Here is a 27,430-nt window from a genome sequence, read left to right as displayed (position 1 = left end):
GGTTAGGATTCAGGTTGGTGTTGCTGGTTAAGATTCAGGTTAGTGTCACTGGTTAGGATTCAGGTTAGTGTTACTGGTTCGGATTCGGGTTAGTGTTACTGGTTAGGATTCGGGTTAGTGTTACTGGTTAGGATTCGGGTTAGTGTTACTATTTAGGATTCAGGTTAGTGTTGCTGGTTAGGATTCAGGTTAGTGTTACTGGTTAGGATTCGGGTTAGTGTTACTGGTTAGGATTCAGTTTAGTGTTTCTGTGATTCAGGTTAGTGTCACTGGTTAGGATTCAGGTTAGTGTTACTGGTTAGGATTCGGGTTAGTGTTACAGGGTTAGGATTCAGGTTAGTGTTCCTGTGATTCAGGTTAGTGCCACTGTGATTGGTTATGTTTGCAGATTGTAGGATGTCGTACCTAGAATTATTGACGTTTTTTGCTGAAATCTTTTCCAACTTCAGTAGTGTAATGGTTAGTGTGTCCTCTGAGTCTGGAATGTCGGTGATTCAAATCCAGTCCGAGTCGTCCCAAAGTATGTGCTGCTTGCTTCCTTGCTTGATACTCAGCATTTTATAGGAGATGGCACAGCCAAACAATCGGAGATTGGCCAGCATAGTGCAGGCTTTTATGGGATGAGAAGTTCCTCGTAAGGAATTGTAACGTTATATTGTAAGTCTATTCCAGTTGTTGGATTAGCGGTTAATGTGGTTAGCCTAATGTATTAGAGTCTTTAGTTTGAGCCCTTGAGTTGTGGCTACTGGTTGCATCATTTTCTGTGGTGGTGTGGCTGCCACTGATGTAATGCCTCTCCATAACCAGTCATCTGGTACTCATTTTGCCGACCTCGGAAAGATGACAGGCTGAGTCAACCCACCTGGAGAGTGTGTGAGTGAGTGTGAGTGAGAGACAGAGACAAGGGGCCGGTCTATGGGGCCTGATCGGCGCTCCGACCGTGACCGCGCTGCCCTGACGAATCCGAGCAGTAGGGAAGAACTGGGAAGACTTGTCTCCCGACTTGCATTGGGGGGTACAACCACTGCGGAGAGGCATTTCCGATAGTTGTAGCCATAACAGTAATACTACCTGCAGACCCTTTGAATTCACAACTGTGCTCATTGAAGTCTGTTCCAAACTTTCTGGTTTTATCGTATCATATTTTATTTTAATTGCGGTTCCCGAATCCTGAACAAATTACAAATTCCTGTCTAAACTGTGGGTAGCAAGTGTTCTGCTCTACTCAGATATTTCTCGATGCCGGGTGACACTGCTTGCCATCGGAGTGTTGTTGATGCGTGGGCAGCAGCTCCCACACTGTAAACAAATCCACGTGCCACGGTGTCGTGTGCAAACCTGAGATGTGTCAAATGGAGTTCTCATTCCACTATCATCACGTTATGTTTGCGTGAAAGGTTGGCTCCACCAAATGTGCGCACATGCCCTGAAGAGTGTATTGCTGCAATATTAAACATCAATGGCATGTTCAGCGTCTTCATTAAAGTCGTCGCAATTCTCTTGTGACGGTTCTGAACTACGGTTGTCATGGCACTGATGCATTTCTTAAGCTTGCGTGAGCTGATGCAAGACAACTGAGTACGAATACATAAACTGTCTCAGTACACCTGGAGCCGGATCCCAAGTCATCCAAGCAATAATTAGTCCATCATCTTTCAGCTCCCATCAATGGCCACTTGATGACGGCGCACGTCCACAAATTAATTGCCGTTTGGATCTCCGGTGACTTGCAGCCTGATGACTCACATTCGCAATGTTGAAAGAGGGCGTTACCTTTATCGGGAGTGCACCCGTTCCGATGATGAAGACAAACGGGAAACCTTGTATCATGTGTCGTTGACATTTGTTGGCATCTGCCCTCATAGGCCGTGTGCAGTAGTTGGAAAAAGCATCCATAAATCGGTTTTCGTTCCTTTAAAAGGGTGGAACTTATCTTCACTTGAATAAATTTCAGAAACAAATTTACTCATTAATATAAAAAGTTTGAATCATGAATTTTGTCCAACACTAAGTAATTTCCGTTCTAAGTAATCAGAGCCGGCGGCTTGATTCCAAGCCGAGCAATAAAAGCGGCTGAAAGGGACTGCTTGTGAGAGACGCGTGAGAAGGTACACCAAGAGTTGAGGGGGAGGAACGACAGTCGACTTGGGTTGGAGACGGCACTTGGTGAGGTCTGGCTGAGAGAGACGAAGCTGCGCGGAGCTCTTTGACAAGCTGTTTCGACAAGCCTTACCGCGTGAACGAATACGTGAAGCTGCCGCTGGCCGTTCGCTTCCAGCCCGGAGCGTGGACCTGGAGCGGACCTCCTTGCAGCCTGGTGCTGGCTTAGCGGTTAGGGTGCCGGCTTTGGATCCGAGGATCCTGGGTTTGAATCCCGATCGATCGTTGAATTAACGCCAGGGGGGTTGACTCAGCCTGTCATCCTTCCGAGGTCGGCAAATTGAGTACCAGCTTGCTGGGATGAATGATCCCGGTGTGTACCCCGATTTAGAATAGGTACACCGTATCCCTGCGCATCGTAAGAGCATGACCAAGGGTTTGTTTTTGGGTTTTTTTGTATACAAGATCGAGGCTCGTGAAAGAGCGAACATTAATCACACAGAAAGACAAACCGACAAACCGACACATAAAACAAATAACATCGGGAGCGGTAGACAAGATGGGGAGAGAGGGTGAAGGACACAAACACAACATTTGAGAGCAGGGACCGAGAGACATCGAGAGATCTGTGGGAGGGAGAGGGCTTTGGGTGGGAGGCATGGGAAGGGGGGGTGGGAGAGGTATAAAATATATGGACACTGCCAGGACTTCCAGGAAAGAAGTTGGAATTTCAAACAAGGTGGATCTGGGGTGAATTAGTGGGGGTAGAAAAGATCAAGGTTTTGGATGGGGGAAGATAAGAGATGGTGGTGAACAGCTGTTTTAAAGACCTGGAGGGAGGAGTGGGATTGAAGGGAGTGAGGGAGTGGGATTGAAGGGAGTGAGGGAGTTTGTTCCAGAGGCGGGAGAAAAGAGGAATGAAAGAGTGAAGGTGAGCAGAGAGCTGAGATTTCGGCAGTTTAACCATCAGAGGGTTGCTGGCAGATCTTGTGCGACCTGTAGGAATATTTGGGGGACAGAGCACAGAGAGAGCTGGGGGAGCAAGGCCGGAGAGGAGTCGGTAGAAGACAGAAAGACCACCTACCTGCCTGTGGTGAGTGAGTGAAAGGCCCTCAGAGATAGCTTCATCGCGGGAGATTCCAATGATTCTGAAAGCTTTGGTTTCAACAGCGTGAAGCCTAGCTAGGTGTGAGGCAGGAGCACCAGCCCATAGGGGAGAACAGTATTCCATTGAGCTGCGGATGAAAGCCTTGTATGTGGTGAGGAGCTCAGGTGTGCCTAGGAAGGATTTCGCACGACGGAGGATGCCCAGTCGGCGACTGGCTTTGGAGGCCAGCTTGGAAATGTGGTTTTCCCAAGAAAGATCATGGCAGATAGTGAGACCCAAAAGCTTGAGCGACAGAACTTCTTGGAGAGGATTGTTGAGAAAGTAGATGGGAGGGTTGTCCAGTCGATCTTTTCGGAGAGACATAGTAAGAGTGTGAGATTTGTCAGAATTGAAAGACATGTTCCACTTGTTTGACCAGTCTGTGATTTTGTCCAGGTCTTCAGAGAGTGAGGAGGCTGCAGACTGCCGATCTGAGGGAAGAGGAATGGAGCGGCAGAGAGTGGAGTCATCAGCAAAGAGATAGAGAGGATTTTCCAGAGAGTCGGAGAGATCATTTATAAAGACCAGAAAAAGCACAGGGCCCAGCACACTGCCTTGGGGAACTCCAGCCTGAACAGGAAGAGGAGATGAGAGAAATCCATTCAGGGCCACACGTTGACTATGACCAGAGAGGAAGTCCGCAAGCCATGCATGGAGATTTCCATGGATACCATAGGAGGAGAGTTTGGTGAGCAGAGCTGGGTGCCAGACCGTATCGAAGGCACGTGATATGTCAAGGGAGACGGCTCTGATTTCCTGTTTGGCATTGAGGACCTCCATCCATTGTTGAGACGGCAGAAGCAGCATGTCCAGAGTCGAGTGACCAGGTCTGAAACCAAATTGATGATCAGAGATCAAGCCATTGGAGAAGAGGAAAGATTTCATATCCGAAGCAATGATGGATTCCATGACTTTGCTGATAATTGGGAGCAGGCTGATTGGTCTGTAGTTGCAAGGATCTGTTTTTTCACCTTTTTTGTGTAAAGCGGTAATGTTTGCTGATTTCCAGGATGCTGGCAGATGACCTTGAGCAAAAGATAGGGTGAAAAGAACAGAGAGAGGGTGAGATAGAGCGGCAGAGCAGGATTTTAGGACCCGTGGGCTGATGCCGTCTGGTCCAGTTGCAGAATCAGAGTCGAGGTTAGACAAAAACTCCTCCACCTTGTCAGGAGAGAAGGACACAGAGTCCAGGAACAGTTGGGTTCGACTGGGAAAGGTGGGAACAGAGAGAGATGGGTTTGGGACTAAAGATTTTGAGGCAAACACAGAGTTGAGGCATTCGGCCAAGGGTAGGCGTCAGGAAGGGCATCCGGCCATAGAAACATTGCCTCAAACAGGGAACCATGATTGTCATGGGGCCCGCAAGGCTAACCCCCGCTCTAGCGGGGAAAATGGCCTTAAAACGATCATTCATTCATTCATTCACTAAGTAATTTCCGTTAATAATTAGCACTATTTTCTTATAGCGTAGCCGTTGAGCTCGCAGTGAGTTGGTCGCGCTGTGTAGTAGTATTTACACCCAGCCAATCATCAGCCAGTATTGTCGCAACAAGCACGATATTAATCCAGCAATGGCGTCCTCCATGGAAGGGTTGAATTGCGACGATTGAGATGTCAGTACAGAGCAATTTTTGCCTAAATAATGCAGAAATCAAGAAAATGACCAAATACTAAGACCCCAAGAATAAAGTGAAAAGATCCTGGAAGCTGAAGAGTCCCGAAATTGTACCAGTGATAATTGGGTAATGGGAATGATAAAGAACCTTTTCAGATATCTTAAAAACCAGCCCTGGGAAAATTAACACAAACGAACTACAATTGGAGGATGTACAGGACTCGGTGACGATCATGAAAGAGCCCTTGGAACAAAGTTCTGAGAACAACAAAACTTCACAACTTAGCCCATGAATCGCATTCCTTCACCGAAGTGGGGGTGGATGCTTCGAGTCCTGGGAGGACTCCATTCCACCTTCTAAAACCCAAATTATGGAGACAACAACCAACGACACATCCAATTATAATAGATATTCACGATAGGTATCCCGCCGAATCTGTGTCAAGGTACGAAGATCTTGTTTTTTAACGGATGATATGCGCATGACACACAGTCGCGATTTTTTTTGACGCCTTTTCTATGGACATTGTCGCAATTCAACCCTTCTATGGTGGATGCCATTGCTGGATAAATATAGCGCTTGTTGTGACAAGACTGGCTGATGATTTTCTGGGTGTAAATACTACTACACAGCGCGACCAACTCGCTGCACCCACCACGGCTATGCCACAAGAAAATAGTGCTGATTATTAAATATTAACCCTTTGAGTACGGATGACGTCCAGTGCCGCAACCCGCGAAAAAGTTTTGTGTACGGATGAAGTTACTACACGTCATCGACTATACCTATAAATAGATCGTCAGTACGTGGTTGCATTCCTGTACCAAAATGCCAAATTAATCCCATACCGGGGGTATTTTTATCAAAAAAAAATCCCGTACTCAAAGGGTTAACGGAAATTGCTTAGTGTTGGATAAAATTCATGATTCTAACTTTTTCTATTGAGAAAATATTGTTGCGGATATGGGATTTGGCCTCCATCCATATCCGCTTGTAAATATTCCCCTATTTCCCCAATACTTCCCAACTATCCCCAATCCCCCATTCCCTAGTCCCATTTTCTGTAAACAACACTCTGTAGAACCGACCTTCCCCTTTTTCCCCCATTAAATGTCGTGCCCAGGTTCACCGCATCTCACGTAGACAACTATAGGACATCTTGCTAGTTATTCTTAGTCTATGTCAGTTAAGGACTCGTTTCCATTAATTCTGACTCTTCGTTGCACCATTGTATGGCACCATTAGTAAGTTTAGGACCTCCCAATACCTCCCCGCATCTCTTCCTCATGGAACAACAACACCAACAACAACAACAGCGGCGGCGGCGCGGGGAGTGCGCGTCCTCACTCCGGCTTGGTTAGCCGCCATTGAACATGTGCTCCGACGGGGTTACCACGCAGGGGCTCGCTGTCAGCTCCTCGTCAAGGGCGGAGCCCGGTAACCCCCCCGCACCCAATGGAGGCGGCGGACCGATTCCATCTGGGGCGGAGCTAACGAGCCGAGGGCGTGTCACTCCCCGCTGGACATGCGCAGGAAGAGGGAGGTGACGTCAGATGCGCCTCAGCTTGGAGAAGAAAGGACGCCACCTCCTAGCGCTGAGAAATACCTCCCCGCCTCTCTGGACCGGACCGGGTCGATTCTGCCCCTGAGCCAAGGTGCACCTTGAGCTATCGACTGCCTGCCCTCCCCTGCCATCAATCCCCGTGTAAGTCAGTCTTGTCCCGTTTGTCTGTGGTCTGTCGGGAATAAGATAAGACTGTGTCTAAGTGCCCATCTTGCTGTGCTTTACCACTTGCCGTGTAATCTAACCGTTCTGCATAACCAATATTATATCCTCCTCCGGAGGTCTTGAGAACTGTACCCATTGTGTCGTTGCCTTAATCCCAGCCGTTGTGTCCTTTCCTTCATTGATCTAGCGTAGCGCGATTCGGCCAACGTTCGAGTGTAATCGGGTAAACTGTGCGAACACGGCGGCCATTCCGCTCGGCCCATCATAACATCTAAGTCGTGTCCGTAACAATATGTTTCTGAAACTTATTCAAGCGAAGATAAGTTGCACCTCTCCAATGGAATGAAACTGAACGAAAGCTCAGACCTGCTCATGGCCTATTACAAATGTCATGGTAATTGTACGAGTAACGAAGCTGTCTATTCTTGTGATTCAAAATCGGTTCATAACTCAATAAAGACTGTGAAAGCTTTCTTCTTGCCTTTGCCATAGAAACAAGTTGTGAGGTCACAGACTGTGATGACATGGAAGCCAATCAGAGCTGGATATATTTTGGGTCTGAGAGCAGACGTGACCTTCTGCAAGTCGATGATACGGACTTGGAAATGCAGATTTCCAGTCAGATTCGAGTTTAAGGAAACTAGTAACTGCAACGTCGATGCTTGTCTCTTGAAGGCATTTCGTTTTGTGAGGCTTGTAGCCAATCAGCAGGAATCTCTTGGCATCTGAGAAAATGGAGGCACTGATCTTGTGGGTGTTGGGTGTGAAATTTATTTGGTGTGAAATTTATTTGGTGTGAAATTTATTTGGTGTGAAATTTATTTGGTGTTGGGTGTGAATTTTATTTGGTGTGAAATTTATTTGGTGTTGGGTGTGAAATGTATTTGGTGTTGGGTGTGAATTTTATTTGGTGTTGCCGATCGCTTGTGCTGTAACCCAATTCGGCTTTAGGATCCGAGGGTGAGGCCACGTTTTGTCAACAGTTACGAGATGAGCAGTGAGGCCTGCTGAATCTACATTCAGCAGTTTAAGATGCTCGTGACGTAATACCCGGTCGGCCAAATTGTTTATCGTGAGCGCCGATATTTCAGGAGACACCTCTTGCTGACACCTATGTGTGAAAATACTACCGGTTGAAAATTCAAACTTCTGTAGACATTTCGGTGACCATAAGGTGGCCTCGACCTTGGCAAAAGTTTGTGGGTCGGTCGCAACAGCTGGCTTTCCTTACCTGTGTTCTTCTTCGTGGGATTCCCTTCCACAATTAAAGTTAGCCACCAATTTGGCTACTGTAGATTTTGAGGGTGGACCATACCTGGCCACCATGCGTTCATGGATATCTATGGAGCTGACATGTTCTTCGTGTGAAAAATTTGAGTCTTTAACACGTTGTCTTTACCTTTCTGCTTCCAGGTCGTGCTGCTGCAAGTGGTTCTGCTGGTAAGACCCATCTTTGTTAGAGGAATTCAATTGATATTATACGTCAATAATGCACCTGAAAATTACTTGCCGTTTTGTTCATGTTATTAATGAAATACTTTTCTTAAAGTGGAATTTTTTTGAAAACTTTGTGGAAATATCTTGAAGAATAGTTTGAATTGTTTTGCGTTCAAATTGAGGAAGATGCTTATACAGCTTCTAAACAAAGCGCAGGTACTTAGCATCACTGCATTTCACCGAACTTGTAATATCGACATTTCACCTTTGTCCTCTTCTTCACAATTGCCTTCCTTGTAAATTTTTTGCAACTGCCTCTGTTGCTCACTGCACTGTCAAGTCGACCATACACTGTTTAATTGTAAGTTAGAATCACAACAGCCGCGGCTGTTGAGATTTCGTAGAGTTTGCGTGGACGTTTCGGAGTTCCTTATGACAGAACACAAGTGCTTATTGTTTGTTTATTTTTTTTGTACGTATTTGTTATCACGATTTTGTGTCGGGTATTGTGCATTTGGTAACACTAGATGGCAGCCATGTTAGTTCAGCCACTTGGTGGTCATTGCATTAGTTTTATTTCAAAGTGCCTTTCAGTCAAAGGTTTACTTGTTTGTTGCCCTTAATTGGAAATATGGTTGGGAAACGAGGTAACAGGGAGCAAGGCAATCGGGAAATAAGAAGAAGAGAAGAGGATTATAAACTGTGTGCTGGATGCTTGATGTGGGCTATATCAGGGATAATGGATGTGGGCCATATCAGGGATAATGGAAATAACGGGTAGTCAATGTTGAAGGAAGTTTGAAGAAATTGTTCACTATGAGGATAGTTATATTGATTCATAATACCATATGCAGCATTTAGTTTTATGATGGAAAAAATATATTGGAAACACCAACAGCAGTTATTGATAGGGAGAAAGAATGGATAGTTACTTCACATCATATATTGGAGTATGAAGAACTTGTAGATAAAAGTTGGTTATGTTTGTGGAATGAGTCTGCAGAGGAGATTGGCAGTAGTGAGGACAGGCAGTGGCGAGGGGCAAGCAGTGGCGAGGGGCAAGCAGTGGCGAGGAGCAAGCAGTGGCGAGGGGCAAGCAGTGGCGAGGATGTGGTGAGGACAGGCAGTGGCGAGGGTGTGTTGAGGGACAAGCAGTGGCGAGGGTGGGGTGAGGGCAAGCAGTGGTGAGGATGTGGTGAGGCCAAGCAGTGGTGAGGGTGATGTGAGGGCAAGCAGTGGTGAGGGTGTGGTGAGCTGCAGGCAGTAATGAGGATATGGCGAGGGGCAGGCAGAGGTGAGGGCAGGCAGTGGCAAGGGTGTGGTGAGGGGCAAGCAGTGGCTGTGGTGTGGTGAGGGGAAAGCAGTGGCGAGGGTGTTGCGAGGGGCAGGCAGTGGAGAGGGTGTCGCGAGTGCAGGCAGTGGAGAGGGTGTGGTGAGTGCAGGCAGTGGAGAGGGTGTGGCGAGTGCAGGCAGTGGAGAGGGTGTGGCAAGTGCAGGTAGTGGAGAGGGTGTGGCGAGTGCAGGCAGTGGAGAGGGTGTGGCGAGTGCAGGCATTGATGAGGATGTGCCAATCGGGTGGTGAGTGCAGGCAGTGGCGATTGGGTAGCATCGTCCGTTAGGTCTCACATCGCCTGTTAGGGAGACCTAGTGCCGTTACAATGTATTTTTGAAAGGTTGTTTTGTGATTCGTCATTTGCACACAGCTGTACTCTTTATTTTTTATTTTAATATTTCAAAGTACTTTGCTTTACTTTTATTCTTGCAGAAGTTGCAACCCTCTGATTTTGTTTCCGTCTTCCTTGCATTTGTGCCTTTGTGTTTTAGAAGCCCCTTGCCCGGAAGGCCAGTTCGCCTGTTGGGGGGGCAACATCAAGTGCATTCCCTTGAACTTGCACTGTGATGGACAGCCATCTTGTGAAGATAGAAGCGATGAACTTGATTGCAAAGGTTTGAAGAGAGGGCATTGTGTAATGTTTCTTTTTGGGCGTTGCCCTCAAATCCCCTCCCACCCCAGTTAACCTAAAGTCCATGTATGGATTTCTAATGTACTGCTTTGTCGTTATTGATGTTCTGATCTCTTGAAACAGTGCAGTTTACACATTAAATTTTTTGCTGAAAGAAAGTAGAGATTACTTCAGTCTTCTTTGGAGTCTTCAAAGTACTTTCCGAATTCCAACTGCTTTGAGACATGCTGGCTTCGTTCCTGTCTCTTTTTTTTTTCATGACTGCATGTTTTCAGGTCCAACAGAAGGGACATGGATCTACCAGAGTAAAGACAGGCTGGCTCCGAAAGGTCTGCAGGCACCGTCGGAGAACTCTCGAACACACTCGTCATCTTTCAGCCATATTGGCCAAGGCCACAGTACGTTGTACAATTGTGCCACCGAGCTGTTGGAATTAAATCATCAAGTTCAGTCTTGCACCAAACTCGGTTACCTACTTCAGTGTTTATTCAATTTTTCCTGCATTTTATTATGTAGATGCATTTGTATCGGGATTGCTTTTCAGAAGGAAGGCCAAACTTTTAAAATGACTTGGAATTAATTGGTTTATCAAGTCATTAAGAGTTCACTTTTGAGGTCTTTGATGTACAATTACGTTACCACCACAGGGTAGTCTCTGATATTCGGCTGCATTACATAAATACGCGTGTACTTTTGAATAACCGTTTAAACATTCTGAACATGTGTGTGCTTGTGTGTACCTATCAGCTATATCTCCCGCTCCCCCACTACTTGCTTTCCAACTAGAGCCTTATAGCTCGCCCACTCCTCCTCCCCATCACCTCTCCCCAACCCCCTCCATACTAAGGTCGCACCGCTTTATGCATGTCAATTAATTGACATATGTGGGAAAATTACACGTCCAGACCAGGAATTGAACCCAAGTGAACCGTACCAGTGCTCTGCCATCTGAGCTATCTGGGCGACCATGACCTGACCAGTCATGTAATTTGCCCACACATATGATTGCCACACTCTTTCCGTTACTGCTTCCGGGGCACTCGCTGCCAACGATGGGAGCACCAACGGCCTGCTCACGAGAGGGTCTTCCTCCAATGGGGGGGCAAATCCATGTCCGCTATTATAAACACCACTGGGGGCGTATATATACAATTAAATAAATGAATGAACAGGATTACCACATTTTCCCCACATCTGTCAATTAATTAATTATAATTCTGTTCATTTATTTAATTATACATATCGGTTCATTCCAAGCTTTATCCAAAACAACTACATTTTAATGAGTTATTGTATGAGACAATCCCCAAGAGTGTAGGGCACTCTCTTTATTCATGAAAAAAATTTCAGGGATGTTCAAGAAAGATTGAATGTAAATAAAGAACAAGTGAGATTAAGTTATCTCCATAAATGGAGTATACGGTGGATCTCGAATTGAGAGACCCCTGGAATGAGCGACCACCTCTCATTTCCCATCACATACTTGATGCACGGATGTAGTTTCCTTTGATAACGACCTGAGAAGAGTGACCACCTGTTCGAAGTGAACAGCAGCCATGAAATCTGGTCAATGTTATGACTTGCGCCCATAAACTTGGTCGTTTTCATGACTGCTGGTTTCAGAGAACCGCTTCGCTGGGAGCTCGGGACAGGTGTCGCCGACGGGTTAAGTTCTTTGTTATGATGTAAGAGTTAAAGCAGGGGTTCTTAACCTTTTTCCCTGTCAAGACCCCCAATGGATTGCCCACGATGTCCCCATACCCCCTTCACCAGACTGTTGACTGACCAAGGCGCACCGAAGGTGCGCATAGCTAGGGGGAACTGTGGGCATGTCCCCCTCGAATGTTTTTGATTTCTAGGTGCTCTGTGGTACATTCTGAGGGTTTTTTTTAAACTTTAAACTGAGGGGTTATTTATTATATATTTAAAGTTGTTATTTCATTGAATTTATTACAATTTATTATTATAATTTATTACGAGTCCCATGCCCCCAGATTTTGGTCCCCATACCCCCAAGGGGTATGGATACCCCAGGTTAAGAACCCCAGAGTTAAAGGGTGTGCATATTGATAATTGTTTTGTAAAATACAATTGTGATTTGGAATCCAAACGCCCACCCAGTTGGGATCATGTTTCTGATTTGTTTTGGCGATTGGAGTGCCAGGTAAGACTGCAAAAATCGTGCATATTTTAAGAAGTATGTGATGTCATCGTTGGACAATATAAGGGTTCTCACGTGTTTACCGGTACAGGTAGAGCTTTGCATTGACAGGAATTTTATGAGATATAATTGTTTAAGTAATGCAGGAGTGTGTTTATGCCAGACCATCCAGATAAGTCAACATAAAAGGTATTGGTAATAAGAGAGGTCTAAGAAAGTGTTTTCTCAACCCCCATGTCTTCCCCACTCCCCTCCCATAGAAAAGTGCCCTCAAGGTTGGCACTATTATGATGGCACAGCGAGCTGTTATCGTGCATTCGGTATGCCAGAAAGCTACTGGGAAGCTGTCCAACAGTGTCAAAAAGCAGGAGGATATCTGGCCATGCTTACCAGCCACTTGGAGTTGCACTACATCATCAGCCAGGAGTGGGGAGTGGAGTGGGCTTCGCCACGACGTGAACAGGGCAGGTAGGTTGGGGGTGACACCAAGTGCTGAAGGAGTTATTAGTTAAGTTGGGAAATTGGTTCCAGAAAAGACTGATGAAATTGGAATACCAGTCGTGCTGCATCCGTCGTGACACAAGTTGGTCATTTTGCAAGAATATTTTTAGGTAGTAGGTTGTAGACAGCAACCGCTCAGGGTAGTACTACCGTTCTGACTTAGGAGCGTTAATGTGGTGCCCGGAACCACCTGTTAAAGTGGTGCTCGAGCTGACAAGCTGGGAGCGATAATTCACATTTATTGGCACGACTGATGCAATTTAAATGATCTAATGGTGGCGTAGTGTTCCATATGAAACTGTTTGTTCGACATGTATAGTTTTTGATGCCTAGATTCAGGAATACAAATTTGTATCGGTGTTTAAGCTAGTGACCAATTGCAAATTAATAGTAGGATTCCATGTGCAATTTTCCAAGTAGATATACCTTTGAAACGCCTTGGCTAGCGCCTAGTGGCTCGGCTGTATGAGTCATGGATAAGAGTGAATGTAGTCCTTGGCATCTCGTGTTAGGAAAGGATGTTGTAATTGATCGAGGTTTGACAGATTATTCCGTTGCTTTGTTAAAAGTTATGCATGGGTGGAGAGGGGCAAAGGTATAATTGGGTAGCTGCTGATTTAAATTGCAGAAAAAGCTCCCGAAATGAAAACCGACTTCACAGTTGTTGCGTGCACATGCTTTGTGCTTTATTTTGTTTGTTTTCAATACAGAATGTCGGCTTATGGAAGAGTGAATGTAGTGCACTGACCTTGAGGCAGTGGGACAACGTGTGGATGCAACAAACAAGGGGTTGACATGGTTGTGTATTACCAACTCGAAGCCCTGAAAGGAAGAGTGGGATTAAAGAGACTGAGGAAGGCAGTTCCAGAAGTGTGGGAGGATAGGGAATGGTGAGCAATCAGCATGGATTCTGGGACTTTAACAAGGAAGGGGTTACTGGAAGAACATGTGCAACCTGGAGCGACTGAGGGAGGAACGAAGGGATGAAAGAGCAGAGGGGAATTGAAAGAAAACAGTCCTGTCTGCAATATGAGAGCAACAAAACCTGTGCTTTTCCTTTTTTCTGGAAGATGCCAATAGTATTGAATGCTACGGATTCCACATTATCCAGGAGAAACGTGTGTGAAGCAGAGGCCCCAGACCAGCTAGAGAAGTATTCTAATGAGGTATGGACCAAGGCATTTTTGGTTGTGTAAAGTTCAGATTTACCAAGGTGGACTGGGAATGACCCTCTCCACTGCTGCACTCACCACACCCTTGCAAACTGCTGCGCTTGCCACACCCTGGAAACTGCTGCACTCGCCACACCCTTGCAAACTGCTGCACTTGCCACACCCTTGCAAACTGCTGCACTCACCACACCCTTGCAAACTGCTGCACTTGCCACACCCTTGCAAACTGCTGCACTCGCCACACCCTTGCAAACTGCTGCACTCGCCACACCCTTGCAAACTGCTGCACTCACCACACCCTTGCAAACTGCTGCACTCGCCACACCCTCGGAAACTGCCTGCCCTTGCCAGTGCCTGCCTTCACCACACCCTCTCCACTGCCAGCCCTTGCCACACCCTCTCCACTGCCTGCCCTTGCCACACCCTCACCACTGCCTGCCCTTACCACACCCTCTCCACTGCCTGCCCTTGCCACACCCTCTCCACTGCCTGCCCTTGCCACACCCTCTCCACTGCCTGCCTTTGCCACATCCTCTCCACTGCCTGCCCTTGCCACACCCTCTCCACTGCCTGCCCTTGCCACACCCTCTCCACTGCCTGCCCTTGCCACACTCTCACCACTGCCTGCCCTTGCCACACCCTCACCACTGCTTGTTCTCCCTCCACCCTTTCCACTAGCTGCCCTCACCACACCCTCCCCACTGCCTGCCCTCACCACGCTCTCACCACTGCCTGCCCTTGCCACACCCTCTCCACTGCCTGCCCTCACCACACCCTCTCCACTGCCTGCCATTGCCACACCCTCTCCACTGCCTGCCCTTACCACACTCTCACCACTGCCTGCCCTTGCCACACCCTCACCACTGCTTGTTCTCCCTCCACCCTTTCCACTGGCTACCCTCACCACACCCTCCCCACTGCCTGCCCTCACCACACCCTCCCCACTGCCTGCCCTTGCCACACCCTAGCACTGCCTGCCCTTGCCACACCCTACCACTGCCTGCCCTTGCCACACCCTCACCACTGCCTGCCCTTGCCACACCCTCACCACTGCCTGCCCTTTCCACACCCTCACCACTGCCTGCCCTTGCCACACCCTCACCACTGCTTGTTCTCCCTCCACCATTTCCACTGCCTGCCATTGCCACAACGTCGTCACTGCCTGCCCTCACCACACCCTCCCCACTGCTTGCCCTCCCCCCACTCTTGCCATTGCTTGCCTTCGCCAATCTCCTCTGCAGACTTATTCCACAAACATAACCAACTTCCTAAGGAGGACTGGCAAGAAACGTTTTTGGCTGAACGGACTCTCTGTATGGAGAATGGTCCATGATCTGATCTATTTTGGGGATAGGAAAGTATAATTTGTTATGCTTTCTTATATGGATAAATCAAAATACATTTAAGCACTATTTTGGGTTAAATTCGGAAATATAACTAAGGATGTTGTTTAAAAATTTTTTGTTTGGATACAAAGACGAGGCTTGTGTAAAAAGCTAGACACTGAATGGATCAGGATGCAACAGAACAAAAAGAAAAGTAGAAAGAGGTGAAAAACGTCAACAGCAGAGTGGAAGAATGAAATTGAAGAGAGTATGGAAGTTGGTTCTACCGGTGGGAAAAAGAGGAATAAATGCGTGGCGGTGAGCAGTGATCATGGATTTCGGTAGTTTCACTAGGATGGGATTGATGGTGGACAGTGTGAGCCCTGCACACACCTGGGTGTTGGGGTGGGGGGTCCAAAGCATGGAATGAGCAGAGGATGCAAGACCAGAAAGGATGCAGTAAATGACAGACACCACCAACCTGTCTGTGATGGGAAAGTGTTAGGCCCATGGACTCCACTTCTATACAGGAGATTCCAATGATCTTAAAGGTTTCCATGGTGTCAACTAGAGCAAGATATTAGGGAAGGGAGCCAGGCCAGAGGGGAGAGCAGTACTCCATGAAGCTGCAGATGAAGGCCTTTTTGGTGGATAGAAGTACAGGTATGCCAAGGAAGGACTTTGCATAGCGGAGAATACCCAGTCGGCGGCTGTCTTTGGAGGCCAACTTTGAAATGTGGTTTGCCCAATAACGATCATGGCTGATGGTGAGACTCCGTAGTTTGAGTGACTGAACTTCCTCAAGAGGGTTGGGAAGAAAAGTAGCTGGAGGAAGAGGGGGTGGGGGGGGGGGGGGGGGAGTTGCAAGCTTGTAATTTTATTCAGGTCTGCAGAGAGTGAAGAGGCTGCTGCCTGCCAATCTGAGTGATGAGATGTGGAGCGGCAGAGAGTGAAGTCGTCAACAAATAGATAGATAGGCCAGAGTGTCAGAGAGATCATTAAATGAATATTTGGAGGAGGACTGGGTCCAGAACACAGCCTTGGGACACTCCAGTCTTAACAGGAAGAGGAGATGAAAGGATTCCATTGAAAGCCACACGTTGGCTACAAGATTAGAGGAAGTCAGTAAGCCAAGTGTGGAGATGGCCTTGGATGCCATAGGCAGAGAGTTTGGAGAGCAAGGCGGGATGCTAGACTGTATTAAATGCACGAGATATGTCCAAAGAGCCGGCCCTGATCTCATCCTCAATCCATTGTTTATAGAAGCAGCATGTCCATGGTGGAGTGACCTTGTTTGTAACCAAATTGGTCGTCAGAGATGGAGGAAAGGAAGGATTTCACATCACCTGTGATGATGGATTTCATGACCTTGCTAATGATTGGAAGTAAGCTGACAGGTGCGTAGTTAAGGTATGCTAATTTGCTGTTTTCGTTCTACTAGTACCCTCACTCCCTATCAGAGCAGCAGGAAGGGTCATGTTATTACATTGTCTTATTGTGGGTATATAGGATACAGTAGATCTAGGCTCTGATCCGTTGGTCTGTTGTGTACGTTATAAGCATATAATGCCTTAAGGACGTCAGGATTCCTCCAGATTTCTTTCAGTTTCATTTTAAACAGCAGTAGCGACTGTTTAAGAAGATAATCAGACACGTTTGTGGTTTATAATACTTTTTTAAAACTCCTTGTAGGCTTGCCCCACGATACGCCACAATAAGATATTTATTCACATTAATATGGCGCTTGTCCAAGGAGGAAAACCCCCTTGAGGGAGGGGGGGGTTGGGGGGGAGGGAATAGTATTAGTATTAATATTGTCTTGTAATAATATTAATATTATGCTATTATCATTTGTGTTATTAGTCCCCTACCCGGAGGGACATGTATTGCAAAGCAATAAATCGCTCTTGATAATCTTGTTATTAGAAGCGGCCTTGGAAAAACACCATGATTAGCTATCATAAAATGGATATAAAACGGATTTCGTCCAAGGTGGACAACCTCCTTGTGAGGAGAGCAAATCAAGTCAGCACCCCCTCCAGTGTGTGACATTTGATCCTCCTGTCAAGTTTGGTTGAGATTGGATAAGTAACGACCGAAAATATCACTGTCAGACAGACAGACACAAAATTGCGTGGTATGATGCAACAGCGAAACCGTTCTTCCCGTGTAAATAGCTTTGCATTAGTAAATAGTAGAAAACACTAAAGTTGTACCAGTTTTAAACAAGTGTGTGTGTTGAATTTTGGTTCTTGCACTTGGAAATGGAATGCTGCCCTAATGACCAATACTCTAATTTGGAATTTGACTAATTTGTACACTTGTCACAAGGCTGCCAAGAGTTTTGTCCGAAATTAGAATCCTTCTTTTCAAATTTTGGTGATGGTTATGTTCCTGTCAAATTAGGTTATTTTGGAGTATTCCCCCGAAATAACCTCGTTGAGTAGGTCCCGATGTCCGACCTTCCGTCCATCCGTAGGTACGTCCGTTAACATTTGACTAAAACGTCTCCTCACAAACCACCCGACCGATTATGGACCAAATTTGGTGCGATGCATCTGGACAGCAAGGTCTCGTGGGGTTGTGCTCTCCATCCGGATGCGCCCCAGATAAAAGGGGGAAAAGGAGGGGGTTGCCCGAAATATTGGCATTTCATTCAAAAATCTTCTTCTCAGAAACCGACCACAGGATTCAGACCAAACTGGCCATGCAGTATCATGACCATGCCCTAACCTTAAGTTGTGCTCCCCATGGCTATATCTCCCCTGAAAACGGGGCACAGGCTCCCTCCCCAAATCCCCATTTTCACTAACACATTTTTTCCCTACAAACTACATGACTGATATGGACCATATTTGGTTCAATACATCAGCACAGTAAGGTCTCACATGTGGTTGTGCTCCCCTCCTGGATCTGCCCCTATGAGAGGCTGAAAGGGGGGGGGGGGGGGGAAGGTGGGTTCACCTGAAATTCAGGTAATTTTTTTTTTTTTTTTTTTTTGTATACAAGATCGAGGCTCGTGAAAGAGCGAACATTAATCACACAGAAAGACAAACCGACACATAAAACATATAACATCGGGAGCGGTAGACAAGATGGGGAGAGAGGGGGAAGGACACAAACACAACATTTGAGAGCAGGGACCGAGAGACATGGAGACATCGAGAGATCTGAGAGAGGGCGAGGGCTTTGGGGGGGGGGGGGGCATGGGAAGGGGGCGGTGGGAGAGGTATAAAACATATGGACACTGCCAGGACTTCCAGGAAAGAAGTTGGAATTTCAAACAAGGTGGATCTGGGGTGAATTAGCGGGGGTAGAAAAGATCAAGGTTTTGGATGGGGGAAGATAAGAGATGGTGGTGAACAGCTGTTTTAAAGACCTGGAGGGAGGAGTGGGATTGAAGGGAGTGAGGGAGTTTGTTCCAGAGGCGGGAGAAAAGAGGAATGAAAGAGTGAAGGTGAGCAGAGAGCCAAGATTTCGGCAGTTTAACCATCAGAGGGTTGCTGGCAGATCTTGTGCGACCTGTAGGAATATTTGGGGGACAGAGCACAGAGAGAGCTGGGGGTGCAAGGCTGGAGAGGAGTCGGTAGAAGACAGAAAGACCACCTACCTGCCTGCGGTGAGTGAGTGAAAGGCCCTCAGAGATAGCTTCATCGCGGGAGATTCCAATAATTCTGAAAGCTTTGGTTTCAACAGCGTGAAGCCGAGCTAGGTGTGAGGCAGGAGCACCGGCCCATAGGGGAGAACAGTATTCCATTGAGCTGCGGATGAAAGCCTTGTATGTGGTGAGGAGCTCAGGTGTGCCGAGGAAGGACTTCGCACGACGGAGGATGCCCAGTCGGCGACTGGCTTTGGAGGCCAGCTTGGAAATGTGGTTTTCCCAAGAAAGATCATGGCAGATAGTGAGACCCAAAATCTTGAGCGACAGAACTTCTTGGAGAGGATTGTTGAGAAAGTAGATGGGAGGGTTGTCCAGTCGATCTTTTCGGAGAGACATAGTAAGAGTGTGAGATTTGTCAGGATTGAAAGACATGTTCCACTTGTTTGACCAGTCTGTGATTTTGTCCAGGTCTTCAGAGAGTGAGGAGGCAGCAGACTGCCGATCTGAGGGAAGAGGAATGGAGCGGCAGAGAGTGGAGTCATCAGCAAAGAGATAGAGAGGATTTTCGAGAGAGTCAGAGAGATCATTGATGAAGACCAGAAAAAGCACGGGGGCCAGAACACTGCCTTGGGGAACTCCAGCCTGAACAGGAAGAGGAGATGAGAGAAACCCATTCAGGGCCACACGTTGACGACGACTAGAGAGGAAGTCCGCCAGCCATGCGTGGAGATTTCCATGGATACCAAAGGAGGAGAGTTTGGTGAGCAGAGCGGGGTGCCAGACCGTGTCGAAGGCACGTGATATGTCGAGGGAGACAGCTCTAATTTCCTGTTTGGCATTGAGGACCTCCATCCATTGTTGAGACAGCAGAAGCAGCATGTCCAGAGTAGAGTGACCTGGTCTGAAACCAAATTGATGATCAGAGATCAAGCCATTGGAGAAGAGGAAAGATTTCATATCCGAAGCAATGATGGATTCCATGACTTTGCTGATAATTGGGAGAAGGCTGATTGGTCTGTAGTTGCTAGGATCTGTTTTTGCACCTTTTTTGTGCAAAGCGGTGATGTTGGCTGATTTCCAAGCAGATGGCAGTTGACCTTGAGCAAAAGAGAGGGTGAAGAGAACAGAGAGAGGGTGAGATAGAGCAGCAGAGCAGGATTTTAGGACCCGTGGGCTGATGCCGTCGGGTCCAGTTGCAGAATCAGAGTCGAGGGTTGACAGAAACTTTTCCACCTTGTCAGGAGGAAAGGACACGGAGTCCAGCAGCAGCAGGGTACGACTGGGTATGGTGGGTACAGAGAGGGATGGGTTTGGGACACAAGATTTAGAGGCAAACACAGAGTTGAGGCATTCAGCTTTTTCACGTGCGGAGTCAGCTGTGTAGCCGTTTGAGGTAAGGGAGGGGATGGAGGGGGAACAAACACCAGAAACGGATTTGACCAGACGCCACCAGGATTTGGAAGAGGGAGACAGATAAGAGAGTTTGGTCTTGAGAACGGAGAGATATTGTTTCCTGGCTCTCCTGAGGGTGGACACACACTTGTTTCGGGCTTTGTGAAAGGAAATGAGATTTCCTTCCGTTGGATTTGCTTTCCAGGAGACGAAGGCAAGTTGTTTCTGGGCAACAGCCTCACCACAAGATTCCGTGTACCATGGACGGGAGGAAGGGTATGACAACTGAAGACGAGATGGGATAAATCTGTGCATGAGAGAGAGCAATTTACTTTGGAAGAATTCCCAGGATGAGTTGATGTCAGAGGTGGTAGAGATGGGAGACCAGTCCAGATGATTGATGGCTGCTTGAAGACCGTGCCAGTTGGCCTGAGTGAAATGCCAGACTCGTCGACGCTGAGCAGGCTCCCTGAGGATGGTCAGAGAGATGTCCACTTTAACAAGGACATGATCAGATGATCCGATCGGAGCAGAAGAAGAGCAGCAGACATTTTCAGGGAAGTTAGTCATAACCAAGTCCAGAAGAGAAGATGTTCCGTTGACTGAGATCCGGGTCGGGAAATTGACAGATTGTGTCAGTCCCAGTGAGTCGCAGAAGTCCTTTGCTGAAGAGCCATGGCTGGTGAGAGAGGTACCCACACCCAGCCAACTGGCATGGTGACAATTGAAATCACCACATATGAGGAAGAGAGAGTTGGGATGAGTAGATAGAAGTTGGTCCATATCATCAGACAGCGAGATGTAGATGGAGTCATCACTGTTTGGTGGACGGTACAACACACATATGAACAAGAGGTGGGAGCGAAGGGGAAGCCGTAGCCAGAGGTATTCCTGGGGGTGAGGTGGAGAGAGTGCAGTGCAGGGCGAGTGAGGAAGAGAGTTTTTGATAAAGATAGCAACCCCGCCTCCAGGACGAGGCTCAGGTCTATCATACCGGAGGAGGGAGTAGCCCGGGAGAGATACTATGGAATCAGAGACATCATAAAGGAGGAAAGTTTCTGTTAAGCAGATCACGTCTGGTTTGACAGAAGCAACCTGTATGGAGAGATCAGTTAAGTTTGAACGAAGGCCCCGGATGTTTGAGGTCCATACCGTTAATGAAGAGGAAGGGGGAGCATCAGATACAGAACAGGGGGGAGGAGGGGTAGGGTAAGATGTGGAAGAGGTGGAAGAGATAGGGAGAGCTGTTGAAGGTGTGTCAGAGATTTCAGAATAGCTCGGAGAAAGGGAAGGATGGGGCGGACAAAAGGTTTGATGGTGATTGGGTGAGCCACAATGAGGTGTTATTTGAGGAGGAGGAAGAGCAAGGCAGAAGGTTGGGGGAGATGGAGGTGAGAGTTTGAAGGGGGAAGAAGCGGGGAGGACGCTTTGAGGAGGGGGAGTGAGAGGGGGGAAATTGAGAAGCAATGAGGGTGGGGAGATTTGAAGGGGAGGGGTGAGGGGGGAGTTTGGGAGGGAAGGGACAAGGGGAGGGATTTGAAAGGGATGGGATATGGGGGAGATTTGGAGGGGAGGGGTGAGGCAGGAGTCTAGGAGGGGAGGGGCGAGGGGGCGTCTTGGCGGGGAGGGGTGAGGGGGTAGTTTAGGAGGGAGGGGGCAAGGGGGGAGATTTGAAAGGGATGGGTGATGGGGAAGATTTGGAGGGGAGGGGTGATGGGGAAGATTTGGAGGGGAGGGGTTATGGGGAAGATTTGGAGGGGAGGGGTGAGATTGGATTTTTGAAAGTGTACGATTTATGGGAAACGAACATTTATTGCAAAATGAGTTTCTTGTGACCTTCGAGTTAAAAATACGTTTAAGGACGCTGGATGGAGGATGGAGTGCAGGAGAGTTTAGGGAATGTAGAAAAAAGGCACTATAGGAGATGGATATTTTTTTTGGGATGAATTGATTTGGTGAGCAAGTCGAAAGCAGCCTTTTAAAGAAGAAGAAGAAAAAGGTGTTATAAAATATGACGGAATACATAACTTGAGGGGAAAGTGTAAACATTGAAGGTTAATGAGTGAAAACTATCTGGGGAAATGGGGGAGAAACACGTGGTCGAAGAACGAACGAACGAATAAGAATGAATAAACGAATGAGAACAGAGAAGGGAATTTTTTTTATTTTTATTTTTTTTATTTTTTTTTTGAGTTGAGATTTACACAAGGAAGTAGGCTATGGGTGAAAAGCCTGGGAATACAGAGAACGAAAGTTATTGGATCACAAACGACGGACCGCTGAGAGAAAAACAAAGCCTCAAGGTTGTACAGTGCACACTGTACAAGGCCTCAAGACACGACACGGCAAACAGACGATCAGTTTATGAAAGATAAACACCGAGAAACAACCAAAGTTGCACACAATAACTTCACACACCGAAAGATAAATACAGTTTCGACAAAATACAATTGTGAACAGACTTAACTTCGAAAAACGTGGAGACCGTGTGGAGCTTCGAAAATCCCTCCCACCGTCTCCGAGATCTCGCGAGATTTCTCATCAACTGTGATGAGAAATTTATTTTAAAATCTTCTCAGAAACTAACTGGCTAACCACTAATAAATTCTGGCTAACCCCCGCTCTTGCAGGGTAAATGGCCTTAAAATTGTTGTTGTTGTTGTTGTTGTTGTTGTTGTTGTTGTTGTCAGAAACCGTGGGGAAATAACCATCGGTTCCCTACAGCATTGTTTTTTTTGGTCCCTTCAAAGGGGCACCATTTTGCATGAATACTCTTTCTAGATAAGTTGTTGTCTTTGAAAGTTTTCTTGATGGTTTAAGCAGCGTCCTAAAATATGCATATATAAATGGGATGTGATGAAAATGCTTCATTTGATTATATTTTATGGAAAAATTCCCTGTGCGTGTGTGTGTTTTCTAGGTTTTGGGTTGGGTATCAATACATTGTTACGAACCACAGTAAGAACTACCTTGAAGGTCACTGGCAAGGAGGTGGGTAATAATCTATACACAATGGAGCAAGTGTTTGTATGTATGTATGCCCACTTTATACCCATTGAAAAGCCAAAGACATCTTCGGAAGTGTCATATTCCCAAACCCCATGCTCTCCCTACAAGTTTTCCGTTCAGTGTAGAACAACGTGAGCAACTGTTAAAAGGATCATCAAATATCAAAAGGTTTGAGCTGGTAGGCCTCATAGGCTTCTTGCAGGTGACAGTATGCACAGGATGTAGGCTTCAGGCCTCTGGATAAAGCAGTTTTCCATTCTCTATAAACGTTATGATGACTCCTTCAGCAAATTCATCCAAGCAGAAAATTATTTAAATCGCCCTCACGGTTAACGGAAATGAAACTTTTCTAATCTGAAGAAACAGGACTAACTCAAAATATAGACTGGCAACATTCCAACTCACAATATCGAAACTCCGAACAGGAATCGTAAACTCGCGACACCAGCACTTGCTGTAAGGAGCCTGACCACTTTGGGGTCCCTTCCACACACCTGATGAGAAGTTTAAGTTGTACCGGGATAATAATTATATATCAACATTAAATGGGCAAACCGGTTCAGTAGCAGTCAGTGAAAAACACCGAACCACCCCACGGCCTAAAGTAGTGTCAGCTGATACACTGCCAACCGCAGCCTCAATTGGACAAACATGGCTTTAGAGGCTTTTTGCCAGGATCGTCAGCCCAGCTCCTGGAGAAAAGGGTTGCTTCTTAAACACAAGCTCATCCACTGTGTCTATCTTTACTCTCAGCTCCAGTGCTGCCACCTACAATGCTGCAAACCCGCCACGAAGTGGTTTTGCCGCCAAGCAATGTCCCCACATTTAGCGTGGATCTGTCAGAACACGCTGAAGTGCTGTGCGGGCAGCTGCAATGTTTTCACTTCCCGAACTTGCATAAGCACGCTTTGCATGGCTGGTATGCTGACAACTGTGATCGGCTTGCTCCGTACCTTTGCAAGAGGGGTGAGTAAAGTAAGCAGACTCTACTGCCTCACTTTTGCCTGTTTCATACTACAAGTCATACTACATACATGATGACATTTTGTTATGAACGAGCAAAAAAGTTTGGATGTTGAGTGCGATTCTTGTACGCCTTTCGCCCGATCGACCCATTCTAACACCGGCGCCTTGCGCCCATTCTTTGCTGCGTGAACTACACCTCAGAAGCTGTAGTTTACCTGGAAAGGCCAGATCATAGATTACAGAATGTTCCAGTGATTTTATTACCTCCACCACGAAAGGTGGATGGAGGTTATGTTTTCACCCCTGTCTGTCTGTTTGTTTGTCTGTCTGTCCTTTTGTGAACAAGATATATCAAAAAGTTGTGGACGGATTTGGACGAAATTTTGCGGAGATGTAGCATATGTGACAAGGACGAAATGATTGGATTTTAGTGAAGTTCCGGATTCGGATCCGGCTACTAGAATTTTATAAGTGATTCTTCACCATTGGGAGGTAGGGCCATAAACGATACATAGCAGGATATCTCAAAAAGTTATGGATGGATTTGGACGAAACTTGTTGGACAGGTTGTGTGTGTGTGACGAGGAAGAATCAATTCAATTTTGGTGAAGATCCGGATCCAGCTAGTAGAATTTGTAAAGTGATTCTTCACCATTGAGTGATATGGCCAAAACAATGGGTTAATCAGGGTATGAAAGACTGGACCTTTGGTGATTCCTGTGATTGATTAAATGTGATTCTATATTGTGATTTTCTGCTCTACCCTGAGATACAAAACGTAAACTGTTCACCAGGCGGAGGTATGCGCTCTCTACCGAGTGCCATTCTAGTATTGAGTTGTTAATTGTAGTAATCTTAATATCCTTTTAAAAGTCCAGAAAATGCCCTGCAAAGAACACCACATGCATGTTTACTTGACAATATTTCTTGTTTTCTCAAGCATTTAATTCTTAAAGTTTAGGGTGTGCATGATGTTTTAACATAGTTAATTTGTTATTCTACGAGGGGCCATCAAAATGGACTTGAAATGAGATATTTGTTGACTCATTCGAGCCGCGGTTGTTTTGCTCCTAATAAATATGTTTTTCTTATTTGCCACGAGCAAAAGTATCCGTTCCCGGTGACGGGAAAGGTTTAAGTTAATCTATCAATTTAAATGATGTCATCGATTTGCACTCTTGGATTGTCTCAAAATAGGGTACGATATAGCTATTTTAAATTGTGTATTACTCCATTAATATCTGTATTAAATCGACTTTAATCCAGATGTTCATGTTTATTTTAAGGAATCCCAGAAGAGACAATAAAGTGACCGATTATAATGCATCAATAAAAGCGAAATAAAAATGCAAAATAACCAATCAGCAGCTTTTCTAATGCAGCGCAGGAAGCGGCCAACGTAAACAGGAGACAGACAAATGCACGTACAGATACCACGGTTCACATTATTATAAAAGATTAGATCGTATTTTTCTGAAAGTTTTATTATTATTTTTGCGTATTATGAATTTACTGAAACGATGTTTGATTTGAAGAAAAAACATAAGTTTGTGAATTCATGCAATTGTTGATTTACAAAATCAGGCTGTTGTCAAATTAATTTTTACTCCTGAGATACCCGTGCTACGCACGGGTGGGAGGCCAGAAGCAAGCAGGCAATGCAGATACGGTGAATGCTAAAGCATGAAACCAATAAATTCCACATTCCTGTAGCACCTTCAGTCGCACATCATGGACATCAGACGTGGACAGCAAGTTCGTGAATGATTTCCATGAAAAACTTACCCATTCGCAAACAAACGGGTACGTTCACGCATAGAAACATCGATCGTGGATCCGTGGCGAATCTGCCTATGGCGATCCACGAAGTTCACGTTTAGAAAGTAGAAACCATCACGGCATGTCGTCATTCACTTGAAGTCGATATCTTTTTTTCATTCCAAACAACATATCTCCAATCACAAAATAAACTTTTAACAACATTGTTAATGTTTCCTTCATTGTAAAAAGTACCAAATCAACAGTTAAAAGGATTATGAGCCGATAGCTGTTATGGCCTTGGCAAGATCGATGGAGACAGCGATCTGTTAGCGTATACACCGCCCAAATAGCTATGTGGAATTCTCTCATGCAGAGATTCAACCCGTGTCCTCATAAACTATCCATGGATATCCGTGTCCTTATAAACTACCCGTGTCCTATATAAACTGTCCTACGTTTGCACTTTTGCCGAAGTCATTATTTACTTTTAATGATGTTTATATACGAGTCGAAAAGAAGATAATTGGTTTTGGGTCGTCCTTTCCGCATATCGTGGGATTGTGAGTTGGAGAAACGGCCGTGATGGCGGGGAGGGGGATGGAATTCTCTCAAGCAGGGATTCAACTTGTGTCCTTATAAAAGGTCTTTATCCACGGTCACCGAGTCCGATCGAGTCCGTGCATCGTCACAATGAGAACAATGAACGTTATGCGAACGCGATTGTTATGCGGGAGTCCAAACCTGAGAATGCTGGAGACTAAAGCTGAAATTGCGAAAACTAAATGGCCTATTTTACTCCTGGAGATCCCAGGATTATCCACCCAAAATATCGTTGCGGTCGGTTCAGCAGTTTTTACGGTACCTTCGAACAGACAGACACACAGACGGACGGGCATTTGGTGAATCATAGTAGGATGCACGGAAGATGTCGTCTCCAAAGAAATCCATGAATGCATGGTGGGCATGTACGGTACAGGTGCACACTAATATTCTATAGTGACCAAATAGGTGATGCTCATCAAGATCCAACGCACTTGTATCAACATGGAGATGCACGCGGCAGGATTTTACTTGTGGCGGGTGACAGATCACACAGGTTTGAGGTGATTGATCTTCAGCCAAGGTTTATGTATATTGACTGACAAAATATTTAAGTATAGATTGTTGTTCCTCCTCTTCCCTTTTTAAGGGATGATGTCCAACGGTATCAAGCACCTGCTCTTCCTTGTCCACGATACTCCTCCACTCCCCTCTGTCCTCAGCCAACCTTCTCCGCTCTCCAACCACCCCCACCTTACTGATATCCTTCTTCACACAATCCTCCTATTTAAACCACAGCCTACCTCTTGTCCTCCTGCCTTGTTCAAGATTGATGATTTTGTAATAGATCAGGTGACCTTTCATTTTTACTTGCTCTTCATTTTGCATCGAAAGTGTAATTCTGATTCTGCTGATCATTCCATCAACTGGCCCTTTCCCATGCACAGGAGGAAAAAACACTCAAATTATCATCCTTCGGATCTCCGTAGACAATCTTTGGTCTTACCAT

General features: G+C 46.2%; 1 protein-coding gene across 3 annotated transcripts in view; it reads left to right on the top strand.

The window, feature by feature from the left end:
• Nucleotides 1–27,430, top strand: part of DGCR2 (DiGeorge syndrome critical region gene 2) — a 92,890-nt gene that overhangs the window by 1,360 nt on the left and 64,100 nt on the right. For 2 of the 3 annotated variants that reach the window (XM_068136102.2, XM_068136103.2), the window contains exons 2-7: nucleotides 8,006–8,032; nucleotides 9,854–9,976; nucleotides 10,269–10,391; nucleotides 12,415–12,622; nucleotides 23,066–23,136; nucleotides 23,908–24,120. In XM_068136102.2, coding sequence (XP_067992203.1) covers nucleotides 8,006–8,032; nucleotides 9,854–9,976; nucleotides 10,269–10,391; nucleotides 12,415–12,622; nucleotides 23,066–23,136; nucleotides 23,908–24,120 — 765 coding nt within the window. The remainder of the gene's footprint in view (nucleotides 1–8,005; nucleotides 8,033–9,853; nucleotides 9,977–10,268; nucleotides 10,392–12,414; nucleotides 12,623–23,065; nucleotides 23,137–23,907; nucleotides 24,121–27,430) is intronic. The other variant, XM_068136104.2, reaches the window with a different exon arrangement.

The sequence above is a fragment of the Myxine glutinosa genome, chromosome 14, assembly GCF_964187855.1.
Source record: "Myxine glutinosa chromosome 14, kmMyxGlut1.1, whole genome shotgun sequence".
Classification (NCBI taxonomy): Eukaryota; Metazoa; Chordata; class Myxini; order Myxiniformes; family Myxinidae; genus Myxine; species Myxine glutinosa.
Note: the sequence above shows the minus strand (reverse complement) of the source record. Positions and strands in the feature narration are given on the sequence as shown.